Here is a 16,233-nt window from a genome sequence, read left to right as displayed (position 1 = left end):
GGCCAAGACTATGTGATTTAAGTGTAGCAGGAATCTCTCAATAGATAAAGGCAAAAAAGCTCAAGTATTTAGTGGGAACTTCCAAATTTACAATGTCTCCTGAGCAATTACCAATCTCGATCCCACTCATAATCCTTCCCAGTGACCCAGAAGGACACATTACTTGGTAGTTTTTAAAAGGCAAAAGTTTTAAAGATTATATAAGAATATCATGGTAGCAACACATACCGAGTGAAGTTTAATTTTTATTACATCTGGTATTATCCTAGGTGCCCCAGCCTTTGCCCACAAGAGCTCTGATCGTATATGGCTTTAAGACCCAGTTCTAAACATTCCTTAAATGTGAATCATTCCAAAGGACATCTGAACTTTGAATAATTCTCATTCCCAGCCATAACCCATGCTTTACCAAACTTGACTTCGCCCAGAGATTACACTTCATAGTTCCTCAATACTAATCACTGGGAAACCCAGGAGATCTGGGCTCTTTTATGTAACTTGCCATACTTCACGCCCACAGTATGTGAATGTATAAGTGTGATCTGACAAAAGCAAAGGTCAGATTCTAAAGGATATAATCATCTAAGCTGCTGGAAGCCAAAGGTGAATTAAGCAACTGAATTAAATTGGAATATAGGCTTATAGGAAATCCCCTAGGGTTCTCAAACATCTGAGAGCTAACAGAAATTTGCTTCCATATGTTAGTTATGAAAATCCTTGTACATATTCAGGTATGATATGCAATGATATGGCTACATATTTTCAATTACCAACGCAATCTCTTATTGCTTTTATCTAATCATTTGCTATCTCTGGGCCCATAAGAAAGACTTATCAGTTGGAACAACGAAATCCACAAATGTAAAATCCAATGGGCATGCTCCTCCACCCCCAGCCATTCACAAACCCTTAAAATAAACCTGACTCTCCTTATTTATCCTGTGACTTGGTTTCTCCCTGTTTCACAGTTTCAGAAATACAATCTAAAAAAATCACACTTTGCAGTAGTCACCTATGCAATAGTCATCAAAAGAAATCCAATATGAATCCAACCAAACCACTAGATCCAACGACCAATTCATAAAAAATATAGAGGAGAGAGAAACACGCTACAGTTTACCATACAGACACAATCAGCAAAACTTAAAATGTGGGAAAACTACAGCACAAACTACCTAGTTCTTCAACAATAAATAGAAAGGAAGAAACAGAGGCAAAACCTACAGATTAAAGGAAATGTAAAAGACTTATTAACCCATCACAATGTGTAGACCTCATTTGGATTCTGAGTCAAAAACAAACCAACCATTAAAAAATATGACATTTATGAGATAATAGGATATTTGAATGCTCATTGGTTAAGAAGTTATTAATTTAAAAAATGATTCTTTTAGAGATATATACTAAAATATTTATGGAAAAGGTGATATAATGTCTGGGATTTGCTTCAAAATAATCCATGAGTAGGGGAAGTGGGCAGAGGTACAGATAAAACTAGACTGACCATGAGTTATAATTATTGAAACTAGGTGATGGGTACATGAAGGGGCTGTATACTATTCTGTATGCTTTTGAATATGTTTGAAATTCTCTCTCTTTTTTTTTAAAGGGCATGCACAGGATGTAAACCACCAATCTGAAGCCATGGGATCACTAATTCCCAAGTCTCTAAGAGTATGGGCACTGTCCTATGCCTTAGGTGATGAACTTTTCATCTCAGCAGTCAGTCACTTACTGTTCTTACTTTTGTGCCCTGTAATGATTTCTTCCACTAACACAGGCACAATCTTCTGTAGATTAACAGAACAATTCAAGAATGTTCTCTGCATGGAACTCACAATAACAAACAGGCTAGCTTTCCATCCTTTTATTTCTCTGTCCTTCAGGAAGCCCAGCAAGGTGATGAGCAGGTTTCCCCATCCATAAATATGCCCCTTCTCTCAAAACCCTTCAGGGCTTTGAAACAAAGCCTGGCATGAGAAGGAAATGAGGTGCAAGACCACAAGGTTTAATGGGGCACTATGAGAATGACAGGGATCAAGAGCACAGCAGGAAAAAAGCCTTCAGAAAAAGATTTCAGAATAAATAATCACATTACAATTGTCCTTACTGATAGGCTGCTGTTGACGGGAACATCATCATTCATTCAGAAGTGAGTTGCTTTCTTTCATCCTTCTCAATTACCCAAGTTCTGTGCATTTCCCCCTTTGCATGGCAAACATTTCTGACTTGCCCCAGTTTCTTTTTCTTGGGAGACCCTCTATGCAGAACTGAATCAGGCAAGCAGGGTCCACTGTATAAGTCCCTACCTGTGTCCCGACTGCTCTGAGACGTGGAATCGTTCTCCACATTATAGATGACTGTTCCCTGAGAATCAGAAGAGAAGTGACTGACCACAGACTCATGGTGGGAGTGTTTGTAGGGATAGCTCTCCGTTGAGGAATCTGTTCGAGTATCACTTGAGATGGAGGGCTCCCTCCCTGAGGGAAGGAGGAGACATGCAAAGGTGAGGAAAGAGAGGACAGTGATAGAGAGGGGGCGAAGAGCTGGATGGCAACAAAGGTTCACAAGGTAAGAACTTCCTAAATGGAAGGGTGAGAAGGATATACCAGAGCCGTTCTTCCCAACACCCAACTTCAGATAACCCAGACACACAATTCCTCCCACTCCTGCCCCTACCTTGCTGAAGCCCTCCCTTTGCCTGCCATTGTGAAAAACTGTGGGGCTTTTAGAAAACCTACAGGGGGAAAAGTAGAAGAAAGGAAAAAGTTGTGAAAAGTAAGATCTACTTAGATGGCAAGTCCCAGGCCAACCTGGCACACATAACCTGTTGTTTCCCTATCCCTTGTTTCCCTATCCCATAATTTTTCTCCTATACTGCCAGAAAAGTCACTTTTAAAAATTTAAAAGCATTTTTAATATCTATGAGACATTATGGGGCAGTTATTTATACTTTGGTGTGAATTAGTTCAATTAGACTACTTTCCTCTGAACACCTAGCTGAGATAAGCACAACAGTGTAAATGGGTGTTTGACTGAAGGGAGAAGCAGCAGAGCAGGTCTGGGTGGGGCACAAGGGTGGGAAGAACATACCAAACAGGAGGGAGGTACAAAAGGGAGGGGAAAAGATTCCAAGGATAAGTATCTTCTCTTTCATTATACTCAGGGCCAGCCAGCCTTAGATCCAGAAGAGGAAAAGAACATTACTTTTTCCTCCTTTTAGGAATCAAGCCAAAACCATTAGGGTTGTATTTCTATTACAGGATGAGTTTCTGAGGGATAGCCTGAGACTTTAGTAATAAAGCTGCAACTGTTTCTACAGGAAAACATGATTTAAGTTCCAAATAACTGAATTAGAAGTGAACAGCTGATTCATAAGCTAAGGAATATTGCTACCAGACTTGGCATTTTAAAACAAAAATCTCTCATCCCAAACAAAATGACGAGCTTTGTAGTAACTCATATCATTTTCTGGGTCTTAACAACTCAAGTCACTGTTAAATTGCTAGTAAGAATGAGTCATCTTAGCAATATTAGAAGGTTAAATAGTGAGGTTTCCCTCACAAACTTAATACCTCATAAGTTCCTTCTAAATGAACATAATTGAACATAATTTGAACATAATTTCCGTCTCATTTTGAGAAATGAACATAATTTCATTCTCATTTTTGAAACGGGGCCAGGTGATCTAGACAATATATTCCTAAACACTGAAGGAAACAAAGCCTGACACAACTTGGGCTTCAGCATGAGTTGGCACTTCTTTCCTATTTCTGATGAATCCTCTTTCTCCAAGCTAGGTTAAGTGCTAGGCTCATGACTGTGAGACCCTACTGTCCAGTCATCACATTGGAGTGGGGAGGGAGAAGTAAAGAGCTAGGCTGCTCACCTGAATCTTCACTATCGTAGCATGTCCCGCTGTACGACTGGAACTCAACTTGGGGGGGCAGGTCCTGGGTGGACACTGGGGTACCCTGGGGGTCTGCATAAAGCAGCAGCAAAGGCTGATAATGTCCCTTGATGCATTTGGTCACCACATCCTTCCATTTGGGCCCAATCTGAACCAGAAACAACCAGAAAAAGCATGAAAATTATACTTCATATCCATAATTCAACACATATGTTTCTACTCTATTTTTCTAAAGAAAATAAAAGAGATGAAAAGACAAGAACTGGGTAAAGAAACAACAAAAGAGATCTTGGACCTAAACTTAATGAATTTTTTTTTTTTTTTAATTTTTGGCTGCGCCATGTGGCATGTAGGATCTTAGTTCCCCAACCAGGGATCAAACCCACATCCTCTGCAGTGGAAGTGTGGAGTCTTAACCACTGGACCTTCAGGGAAGTCCCAATTAATTTTTTTTTTTTTTTTTTTTTTGCGGTACGCGGGCCTCTCACTGTTGTGGCCTCTCCCGTTGCGGAGCACAGGCTCCGGACGTGCAAGCTCAGCGGCCATGGCTCACGGGCCTAGCCACTCCGCAGCATGTGGGATCTTCCCGGACCGGGGCACGAACCCGTGTCGCCTGCATCGGCAGGCGGACTCTCAACCACTGCGCCACCAGGGAAGCCCCCAATGAATTTTTTGTTAAGTCTTTTTTAATGAAATCCTTTTAGAAAGCACTAAAACCCTATAAGAGATAGGAATGATGAATAAAATTACTTTTATTCCTGTGAAACATCAATTCAATTATGAATAAAAGTTCTCAAAGCTGAATATGCTATGTGAGGGGACTTCAGTTGACTTGGTGATCAATTTCTTTTCACAGACATCAAATAAAAGCCCTTGCTTGAAATTTGCATTTCTATAATTCTCTCCTAAATATTAAAATCACCTTCACGAAGCTAAAGAGCAGACAGAAACCCTCTCACAGACTGCCTGAAAATAAGTGACATTCCGTCTCAGAGTTCACACAAGGGAGGACATAAAATGTCAAACTGCTTAGAATATACAGCTGAACCTCTCAGCCTTAGCTTTGTGCTGGATTCAGCGCTGCCATGGCAGTGGAAAAAAGTGGCAGAAGAGCCATGGAAACAACAATCCAATCAAATCCCCAAACTCACTCTCTTTTAAGTTTGATCCAGTCACATTCTCAGATGGTGTGTTCTTGGAGTCAGACCACTGGCACAGTGTTTATTTCATAATAGACGTTCAGTAAATTTATAACTGAATTATCATTTTAACTGAAACATTTATATACTTTTTACATACAAATCCGATTTAATATTTTATAAGGCAGGTATTATTTTTCAAATGAAAAACCTAAAGCTCAAAGAATTTACATAAGTTGCCCAAGATTACAACAGTAAAAAAGAGATGGAGAAGAGAATCAGGGAATTAACAAAGACTTTACTATTTGTAGAGGACACTACATAAGGCCCATGGGTTGGTGTAGATTATAGTCAGCAGTCTCCTAGCTGCTAATCTTATCACAAAAGGCTTCCTAACTCACACAGATCACCTAAACTACTTCAGCCACACACTCTGTGGTTTAGATAGTACCAAATTTCCAGCTTTAAATATCATTACAGCCTTATTTTCTCTACACTATCCCCAAAATACGTTAATCCGTGATAGAGTACTTCAGGGAGATAACAATCAGAGAATAATTTATAGCAGCCCTGGGACAAAGTATGACCCACCGTTAATTACAAGATTTGGAATTCTGAACTCTGTGCTAAGCTTATAACCTAATTTGAGGCATTAGATTGTTCTCGCTCAAATCAACGAATTAACACATTTTTTGAAAAGCCCTTTCAACTATAAATTCAGAATGGTTCTGAATGCTGGTGAGGTGATTCCGAGAAAATAACAGAAGATAAATTGATCCTGTCCTCAAGGAACTTGGTCTGTTGGGGAAGACAAGACTGACACTCTCATAAATTCAATAGATAGGCAGACAGACATTAAAATTATGAAAATGAAACACTGAAGACAAGTAACTGTCCACAGTTTTTTGTTCCATTCACCAAACACGTCAAGAAGGACTTGAATATTCCTACCTCCTTGACGTGAGCATCATCAAAATACATCCATTTGCGGATCTTTGTTTGGAAAAAGAATGTAGAATAATGTTTGCCGTAGTAACAGATCATTCCTACTAAGTACAGTTCAGACTGCTTGGCCCGGTCATCTGTTACTCTGAAAAACAGCTGTGGGGAAAGAGGAGAAAGGAAAGAACAGTCACATACTCAGCCCTCTCACATCATCTCTCAGCAGACTCCATCATTTCTTAATTAAGGTACTGACTTGCTTCTCCTTTTGCTAATCCATATTAATCATCAGAAATGAACCTAAAAAGGCAAAATTTTAGCGAAATGTCAGAGAGATAGTGGCCAAACTGGTAATGTGGTGATGTTTCTTCATAACTTTTATTTTATTTATTTATTCATTCATTCATTCATTCAAATTGCAGCAAGCGGGGGCTACTCTTCGTTGCAGTGTGTGGGTTTCTCATTGCGGTGGCTTCTCTTGTTGTGGAGCATGAGCTCTAGGCGCGTGAGCTTCAGTAGTTGTGGCATGCAGGCTCCAGAGTGCAGGCTCAGTAGTTGTGGTGCACGGGCTTAGTTACTCCGCAGCATGTGGGATCTTCCTGGACCAGGGACCGAACCCGTGTCCCCTGCATTGGCAGGCGGATTCTTAACCACTGTGCCACCAGGGAAGTCCTCTTCATACCTTTTAATAATATTTTCTTGCTGGGGCCTATTCTAATATGAGCCAGGAATGTTAAAAAAACATAAAAACAAAACATTCTCAAGTTTCAAAGGTTATTTATCAGCTGGTGCCACAAATATAAATTTCCTGTTGAGACACTAAGTAGAAGGTAAGAAAGCCCTTAGGGGGAGCAATCCCACCATACTGGTTACCAACATTTCAATTCCTAGATATCTAGCACTGTCCTAGGTGTTAAGAGACATACAAAATATTTGAAGGCAAGGACTCTTGCCTTGAGGAATCTGTTTGGTTGAAAAATCAATCATAAAAATAAAGCTAGAATAGAACAGAATATGTAGGCTACAGAAATTTAGAAAAATGATCTTTTATTGTGCATAGCCTACTATGTCAGAGACTCCTTGGCAAGGAGACCTAAAGTAAGATCCCAGTATTCTCAACCATGGCTTAATGACATTAAAAAACAACAAGGGATCTCCTTAGTCACAGGACCATCCCAGAGGGAAACCAGCAGAAAGAAAACCACAGACTTTCTGACTGAAGGAAAACTCTGGCTGTACCTATACTAGGGTACGCCGCTGATAAGGTAAACAGCCCGTGTCTGAAGTCTGTTTCCACTAGAATTCTCTTCCAAGCCACTTCATTACCTTCTCAGCAGATGTTGGTTCCTACCATGAATTTAATATTCTAGGACTCATGTCATCAACTTCTACCTTCTTCTCCCATAGCAGAACTAGTCAGGACTGCTCACTTCTTTGACCTTACTACCTCCTATGGTTGAATACACTTCCCTATTCTACACTGGTATTAACTAATGATAAGTAGAGCATATGATAACTCTATGAATTACTTGATTTTTAACAGTAGCTAAGCTCTGCCCATTCTGTCTTTCAAGGCCAAGATCATCCCATATCTTCCCAAAAGCCTTGTTTTTGAGTGTACAGATACACACAATATATTTTTTCAAAACCCTTTAATATTTGTCATTTAGGATATACCTTTGTGTTCAGAGTTCACTGCCCTTGAGCAATAGTAAGTTAGAAGAACTCCAAGTAAGAGATAAAGGTAACTAACACTCACGTCACCCAGCTTAAGGCAGGTGCCCAGGCTGTGAATGACATCCTCTGCCAAGTCTGAGTGGTCCGAGTCCCATACCAGCCCAATTGTGATAATCTGTGGAGCGTTCATCAACACACGGCGAATCCGAATCCTCTCTCCACAGTTGCTCTGAAATACATATATAATGCTAGTGAGAAATGTTGCCCACCGACTCTGCCTCAATTTCACTAATCTCAGGGTTTCCCTCCCCACTCTGAACCCCACCCCTCACTTAACTCACCGGGCAGTTCCGCAGATCCCCCATGGTGCTGGCATTCTGCAGCAGCTCACCAAACATGCTTGGTGAGGGTTTTTCTCGTCTTTCCAGCATACAAATAGCCTGATTGCTTCGAGATGGGGAATTGAAGGGGGATGATGTTGGGAGTTGTACAGGGTTATAGCTAAATCATTCATGCAAATTCCTAACTCACATGTTTGACTTTCTTCCTCTGCCCACTATGCCAAAGTCCCTCATCCTGACCAGCCTCAGTATCCCACAGAGTAAGTGTGCCTGCCTGTCCCTAAATCCAAAGCTCATAGAATCCCCATTCCTCCTCCCACTCTGCTGGCCAGAACTTGAGACTAAGAAAAGGGGACAGATGGGAGAGGAAAGAAGGAAAACAAGGTTATTTTTCAATTACTGTTCTGAGTTCCTACAATACAGCAAATACTCAGCAATAAGGATACAAGCTATTTGGGTACCTTCAGTTAAAACCCAGTCAACTGAAGGACTGCCTAAGTATACAAACAGAGAACCCTATAAAACTCACCAAAGGGAAGTAGTGGAGATATAATGCACCATCTGGATGAAAGGCAGCGGATCAGAAGTGGCGCCACAGCTAGTACATACACACTAAGCCCAGGGAGAAAAAAGCAAAACCAGCAGCCACAGTCATTAACTGTTTTGGCACCCATTTGACATCCTACATCCTAGGATAAAGTGTTCTTGAAGAAAAGGTCTAAGAAGTGATGGGAATAGAAATAAGGTTCACCTGCTCAAACAACGTCATTGCAAATTTCTGGTGGGAGATGCAGTGTTGGGCAGTGCATATGTCCTCTTTGGTTTCATCAGCAATGTGGAAGTGAATCCTCATCAGGAGGTTTTCCTAATAGGGGAGGACAAAAAGCAGTACGTAGACAATATTTAACAAACAAAAGTACAAATTTGTTGGCAGTTTACTCAGAGAAACAGCAATCCTCCTTGAAGGGAGGAATACTTCTGATTTTTTTTTTAATTTTTAATTTGAAATAATTATAAGTTCACAGAAAGTTTCAAAAAAATTATACAGGAGGTCCATGTACCCTTCACCCAGTTTCCTCCACAGGTGACATGTTACTTAACTATAATACAATATCCAAACCAGCAAATGGACATCAATAAAATCCACAGAGTTTATTCAGATTTCACCAGTTTTACATACATTCATTTGTGTGTATGTGTAGCTCCATGCAATTTTATCACATGTATAGTCGTGTAAACACTCCCACAATTAAGATATAAAACTCTTTCATCACCACAAAGCTCCCTTCTGCTATTCCTTTAACACTGTACCCACTCAATTCCAAACCTAACCCTTAGCAACCACTAACATGTTGTCCCATCTCTATAATTTTATTATTTCAAGAATGTTAAATAAATGAGATCATATAGTACATAACCTATTGATACTGCGTTTTTCACTCATCATTACTCCCTTTAGATCATTCAACTTGTTACATAAATCAACAGTTCATTCCTTTTTATTGCTGCACAGTATTCCCTGATATAGAAGTACCCCAGTTTGTTTCACCCATCTACCCATTAAAAGCATCTGGGCTTTTTTACTTTGGGGCTATCACAAATAAAGCTTCTCTGAACATTCATGTACAGGTTTTTGTACGAACATATGTTTTCATCTCTCTGGGATTCACGTACAGGAATCTAACTGCTGAATCATACGGCAGTTTGCAAGTTTAGTTTTTTAAGAAACTGCCGAAGTGTTTTCCAGAGTGGCTATACCATTGTTCATTCCTACCAGCAATAAATCAGTGATCCAGTTTCTCAGGGGCACCCCTGATTTTGGCCTATATTTTACCCTATAATAGGATGTATATCACTCAGATTGTTTAATGGTTGCATAGAGTCTTTTGAAGGTTGACGGATAGAACCCAGAGTTGAGAAGAGTTAGGGTCCTCTACTAAAAGTCACTGGGAGCAAAGTAGCCATCTACATAGCACATCACACTTGTGCTAAGGACTCAGCTATTCTCTGTTTAATTATCTTTACTATGCAGGAGCTCTCAAACTGTGGTCCCCAGACCAGCAGCATCAGTGTTAGCATCACCTAGGAACTTGTTAAGAGATATTCTTGGGACCCATTCCAGACATACTGAAACAGAAACTCAAGGGAGTTGAGCCCAGAAATTTGTATTTGAATGGGCCTTGTCTCCTCTGAAGGTGAGAGCTACTGTTCTGTGCGATGGCAAGCACAAAACTACCCTAAGCCTGAAGGAAAAAGAATAAACCCACTAGGCAATTCATACTTTATTAGCAGAAACAACTTATAGAAACTAGGGAAATTCCTAGTTATAACTGTAGAGACCAGGAGCACAGTAAAGTAGCCAGTCCCTGATGGAGACCATCCACAGTCTCACCCCATATCAAAGAGGGCCAGAGGCCAGCACTTACAAAGCACTCCGCAGCATCGTCCATAATTCCCAGCTGGAAACGCTGTTCATCCTGAAAAGTCTTTGCCAGAGCACTGCGGAGAGTGTCAGATGGAAGCACTTTTTCAGTACTGCACTGAAACTGGTTAAAGATTCCCTGTAGGGAAGAGGTTAGACAAGGGGAAAAGCACAATGCTGTTACTGAGCTTCGAGGCATCCCAGTCTGTCATGCTAGGATCTCCATGCTTACAGCTATGGAGCCAAATGTACTTTGAATGTGTTGATATGCTTGCAGTTAGTTATAAAAAAGTAAAAAAAAATGAGACTCATAATAAAGGGCATGATATGTGCTAATAAGGATCCTTGCTCTTCCATCTGAGTGTGATACCATCAAGGACTCATTAGGAGAGACCGTTGTCATGAGTTAATGCAATGTAGTTACCTCTGATTTCCTCTGATATAGAAAGAGGTAGATGGTCTACAATAAAGATAAATTATATGTCACTGAATTGGTAAATTATTCTCTGGGGGCTCATCGTATGAAACTTGGCCCCTTCTTTTAAATTGTTTAGCTACTATAAAATTACCCAAAAGTAAAAAGAATAATATAACAAATACCTACGTGTCTAACACTAAGAAATAAACATTCTATCATGTTTACTTCCAATCTACAGATAAAGCTAAAGTCCCCTTTAAGACCAGCCACTCACTATGAGTTTGTTGCACAATCTTCTGTTTATAATACTTTGACATATATTTGTATGTGTGTATATATGTGTGTGTGTATGTATATAACCCTCAATAATACATAGTATGCTTGTGTGTATGTGTCTTTCATGTAAAAAGTATCACACTGAATTTTACTTTTTTAAAAAATTCATTCTTTTTGAGATTAGCCATATATTTCATCCTTTTCCCCTGCTGTATAGTATTATATCATGTTACTACATCACATCTATTTATCCATTTGTATAGTATTATATCATGTTACTATATCACATCTATTTATCCATTTCTTTATTGACAGATATTTTAACAGTCTCCAATTTTTTGCTATTGTAAAGAGGCTATGACAGCTTAAACTTCTACCAGTGCATGAATATAAATAAATTTCCCCATATCCTTATCAGCAATTAATACAGTCAGACTGGTTAATTTTAGTCTTTCTAACTACATAATTTTTTCTGGGTCTTCTATGAGTATTACTTGCAGAAAATACCTTCTTCTAGTCTTCTGGTATCTTTCAAGTGCAGCAGTTTTTTATTTTGGTGTAACTAAATGTATCTACCTTCTCCATCTTTACCTATATCTGAAACAATGATGAATATGATATCCAGAGAATGGAAACAAAGAGTGGCAACAAGTGGCACCTGCTTTGAGGTGTCCTTCTCAAGTGGTATTGGATCCTCTGCACAGAGATTTTAGAATGTGCTCCTTGATATCACATAGCCCAGATCCACACTAAACCACCAGATAAACAACTCACCCAACAATTAGTTACATGTCAACATGCCAAAGAATGTCACCAGCTTGAAATCCTCATTAGTAATTTATTCATATAAAAAAATTCCAGGGTTACTTTCAGACTTACTAACGAGACCAGAAATTAGATCACTTTTATAAACCTACCTATGTGAGCTAAGAATAGGAGGTCCCACCAACCTAGAATGGCTAATTATTGATCCTCATTTTACTTGACATTTTACTTGCAGTAGCTCAGTCACTCATTCCCTTCAGATTTTTACCCAAATATTACCTTCTCAATATAGTATTTCTGGATCATTTTATTTAAAATTGCAAGCTCCACCCACTCTTTCTAAACTTCCCACCCTTACTTGTTTTATTTTTCCCTTTGGCACTTTTACCAGCAGTCATACCATGTATATTACTTATTTATTGTCTAACTGTACTCTCTAGAATATGAAGACAGAAATTTTTGCCCTTTAATTCCTTGCTACACTCCCAGCATCTATAATAGTAATGGCATGTAGGCCATCAACAACTAGTTTTGAATGAATGATTTTATATGGTTAGATCTTATTAAGGGAAAATATTAACTCCCTTCACTCTCTCTCTCTCTTTTTTTTTTTTTTTTTTGCGGTATGCGGGCCTCTCACTGTTGTGGCCTCTCCTGTTGCAGAGCACAGGCTCCGGACGCGCAGTTTCAGCCGCCATGGCTCACGGGCCCAGCCGCTCCGCGGCATGTGGGATCTTCCTGGACCGGGGCATGAACCCGTGTCGCCTGCATCGGCAGGTGGACTCTCAACCACTGTGCCACCAGGGAAGCCCTCCCTTCTCTTTTATAAGCACATAAAGAATCACCTAGAAAACGTGAAAGTTTTTCTTAAGGTAACACAACTGGTTCAAGCAAAATGGGACTAAACCTTGTTCTGCTAACTTCAAGAGACCTCTGTTCTCTTACTAGCATCATTCCACCTCATACACACTGAACATCTATCCCTATAGCAACTTGAGAACAATTTACTATGAACTCTGCTATTATTTCCCTACAAACAATTCCATATGATGTGGAGGAGGCAGCACCAGAAAAACATATTTAGTATTACTTAATAAGCATGGGGCTGGGGGGAAATCTATTATAATTACTTTATTTTGGAGTGACCTAGAAAGTTTTAACAAGTCTATTATAAGATCAGGTAAAGACAGAGCAAGACCTTCCATAATTTGTTGCTGGAAGTGGAAGAATGTCTATCAGTGACTCCTTAAACTAGACCAAAAGTAAAGATCTGGGTCCACAGTTAAGCACTCCTAGAGGGCAACTGGATATCTGCCAAGTGACCAATGGGATTTTGAAACTTGGGGAAATGTGAAGAAAAAAGGAAAAGGAAGGTAGGAGAAGAAGTAGTGGCTGCTTCTACATAAGGTGATCTGAACACTTAATGATATGCTGAAGGGAAGTCACCTCAGCTTTGCAAAACTTAGTGACCACTATCATATCCTAACCTGCCACTCTTCTCAACTGTTAATGGTAAGACATTAATGCTGACAAAGGCTCTACCTCTAGAGCAAGGGATGGATGAGGTTTGGTCCTTTGTTCAGAGTCTCAAACCGGTTCCAAGACAAACCAATGGAAAATTAGTTTCAGGATAGTTCTGTACAAACACAACAAATGCAAACTGCAGCCCCTTTAGTCTCTCTCAACAGGGTTTCCTCAAGAATTAATACTCTAAAGCAACAGTTCCTAATGAATTAACTTCTCTCCTATGCATAGTACTAGTTATGTTACCATCCTAGAGAGAATTAAGAAAATAGTCACTCAAAATACTTTCTGTGTTCTGTGGTTCAGATGACCCTGTTTGAGAAAGGACAGAGATCCACTGAGAGATGGCATAGAGTAATAGTTAAGAGTATGGACTCTGGAACCATAGTATTTGGGTTCAAAATCCCAGCCCTGTTACTTACCATCTATATGACCTTGGACAAGTTACCTAACTTCTCTATGCTTCAGTTTCCTCTTCTAAAAGAGAATTAATAACAGTATTTACCTCCTAGGATTATTTGAGGATTAAATAAGTTATCTATCTTTCTACTTATATCTTAGACTAAAGTCTGACCGTATCAAAGTGCTATCTAAGTGTTAACTGTTATTATAATCATTCTATTTGGGATTCATTTTAGGTTACTGCCTGCTACTGATGTATGAAGAAGGGCCTTGAGAGTTAGAAAGGCTTCTACCTTGAGCTACCTACCCAGTCTCTAAGGTCTAGGTACAAAGGAAGAAATTCTTCTCTATTCTGCTGCTTGTATTCAAGAGAGGCAGATTTCCCATGACCTAGATAACAAGGGTTTTAGCACAGAAAAAGAAAGACTTAAAGTCAGAGCTCTGACTGTGCCCATAGTGGATATGCAACAACAGATCTGGCTCTTGTGTTCAGTGGCATCATCTCCATGCTACTCTTTTTTTAACCTCTTAATTACGAACAGCTTTCTCCACACACACTGAGTATCTGAATGTATTCAGAATAGCCTCTGCCTGCATCTTCTTTATTTTCTTATTCAATATTTTAATTATTGTTACCGGTATTGCTCTGCCACTGTTAGGAAGAAGCAAGTGTATCAGGGATGACGCAGCCTGAGCCTGCCCAGCATGCATCTGTGAGCTGCAGCTCTGGAAGAAGCTGTAGCACAAAGCCCCTCTGTTAGGGCAGCACACTAACCCCTGTGTGTCCCTCTCACATGAGCACAAGGCAGGAATGGGCCTCCTCCTGTTCCCTTTTTCACCCTCCTCCCACCTTTCCCAGAGGGAGATCCTGTTCACACCAAAGAAAGCCAAGAACATTTAGTTCAGCAATAAGAACAGGTGGTAGCACCAATAAGGAACAAAAACTGGTATTCTTCCAATTGCTGAGTTCTATGGCAGAGAGGGAGAAAGGGCAGGAAGAACCAAAACCCAGGAATCATTTTCCCCTGTGGGGTCCCTGATGGTTTCACTTCAATAAAGAAAAAACCCACCTTTGAGGTTTCTCTCTGCCGTTCTTCACAGAGTGAAACCAAAGAGGTCTTCCTTTTCACTCTCAGGAAAAGGCAAATTACTTTTTGTCTGTTAACTATTTTCTTGGATGCAGTGCAAAAGCAACAAGACTAATGACTAAAAGCAGGTGCTTCCCCATCCATCTCTCTTGGATCAAGTAGCAAACAATTCTACCCACAGGAGCATATAATTATTTGGATTAGTAAAAACCACGTAAATAAGATAAAAGTGCCATAAAGACAGAAAGTCTTTGTGCTTTGTCATCTACAAATGCAGCTGTTGCTTAAGTTTTTCCTTTTTTTCCCCCTAAAACACAGACTTTGTCTTTAAGGAGGGAACAGCTGTCTATTTCTCTCAGAATTTCCTATCTTTGCATCAAAAAGAAGTCATGAGTAGAGAAGATACAGGTCAAGAAAAAGGGCTGTCACTAAATTTGATGCTTTATGGGCCCAAGGTCTTTGAAAAGTGCCCCAGTCAGCAGTTCAACTCATCCCTGAGAGGTGTCCAGCAACACCTTCTACAAAGGCGTGACACATGTTATACACTACTACTAACTCAATTCTTAGAGTTTCTCTTCTTGATCTAAGCTTCCCAAATCTATCATTTTGGCTTTCATAACTATCCCTTTTTTTCCACACCTCCTGTAAATCATAGACCTAAATAAACCATAAACCTAGATGTGGCCAATCGAGTCTGTTTGTAAACACAACCCTTTGAAAGGAAAATAAAGGAGCTACTCCTTGAGAGTCACTGACTGCTGGAAAATAGAACTTTCACCCTAGATTTGTATGTTCAAAAGAATGTTGAACGTTTTCTTTCAAGAGGGGAAAGAATATTGAAATGTTTACCATTTTGGCATCCAAACCAGTAACACTGGATTTTTAACATTTTATTGCCAAAAAGTTCAAACAGGGCTTCCCTGGTGGCGCAGTGGTTGAGAGTCCGCCTGCCGATGCAGGGGACGCGGGTTTGTGCCCCGGTCCAGGAGGATCCCACATGCCGCGGAGCGGCTGGGCCCGTGAGCCATGGCCGCTGAGCCTGCACATCCGGAGCCTGTGCTCCGCAACGGGAGAGGCCACAGCAGTGAGAGGCCCGCGTACCGCAAAAAAAAAAAAAAAAGTTCAAACATACAAGGGTAGACAAAATAGCACAATAAATTCCCATGTACCTATCATCCAACCTCAACCATTACTAACCTGTGGCCAATCTCATTTCATATATACCACCCACCCTCCTCCCAGATCATTTTGAAACAAATGCCAGACATTATTCATCTGTAAATATGTCAGGATATGCCTCTAAAAAATAAGAACCCTTTTTGTTTAAAA

At 40.0% G+C, this 16,233-nt stretch overlaps 1 protein-coding gene across 10 annotated transcripts in view; it reads right to left on the bottom strand.

Moving 5' to 3' along the window:
• The window catches only part of USP54 (ubiquitin specific peptidase 54), a 73,005-nt gene that overhangs the window by 35,027 nt on the left and 21,745 nt on the right, over nucleotides 1-16,233 (bottom strand). For 7 of the 10 annotated variants that reach the window (XR_003437876.1, XM_027129886.1, XM_027129885.1 and 4 more), the window contains exons 3-10: nucleotides 10,436-10,570; nucleotides 8,761-8,874; nucleotides 8,539-8,621; nucleotides 8,010-8,115; nucleotides 7,745-7,897; nucleotides 6,001-6,150; nucleotides 3,890-4,058; nucleotides 2,310-2,480 (exon numbers count right to left, since the gene is read on the bottom strand). Coding sequence is in view for 9 of the 10 variants with exons in the window: in XM_027129886.1 (XP_026985687.1) it covers nucleotides 2,310-2,480; nucleotides 3,890-4,058; nucleotides 6,001-6,150; nucleotides 7,745-7,897; nucleotides 8,010-8,115; nucleotides 8,539-8,621; nucleotides 8,761-8,874; nucleotides 10,436-10,570 (1,081 nt within the window). In the remaining variant the exon portion in view is untranslated. The remainder of the gene's footprint in view (nucleotides 1-2,309; nucleotides 2,481-3,889; nucleotides 4,059-6,000; nucleotides 6,151-7,744; nucleotides 7,898-8,009; nucleotides 8,116-8,538; nucleotides 8,622-8,760; nucleotides 8,875-10,435; nucleotides 10,571-16,233) is intronic. The other 3 variants (XM_027129879.1, XM_027129881.1, XM_027129882.1) reach the window with 3 other exon arrangements.

This window comes from Aethalodelphis obliquidens, unplaced genomic scaffold, assembly GCF_003676395.1.
Source record: "Aethalodelphis obliquidens isolate GAN/ISIS:26980383/991018 unplaced genomic scaffold, ASM367639v1 scaffold37, whole genome shotgun sequence".
Lineage (NCBI taxonomy): Eukaryota > Metazoa > Chordata > Mammalia > Artiodactyla > Delphinidae > Aethalodelphis > Aethalodelphis obliquidens.
This window is presented reverse-complemented; position numbering and strand designations above follow the sequence as displayed.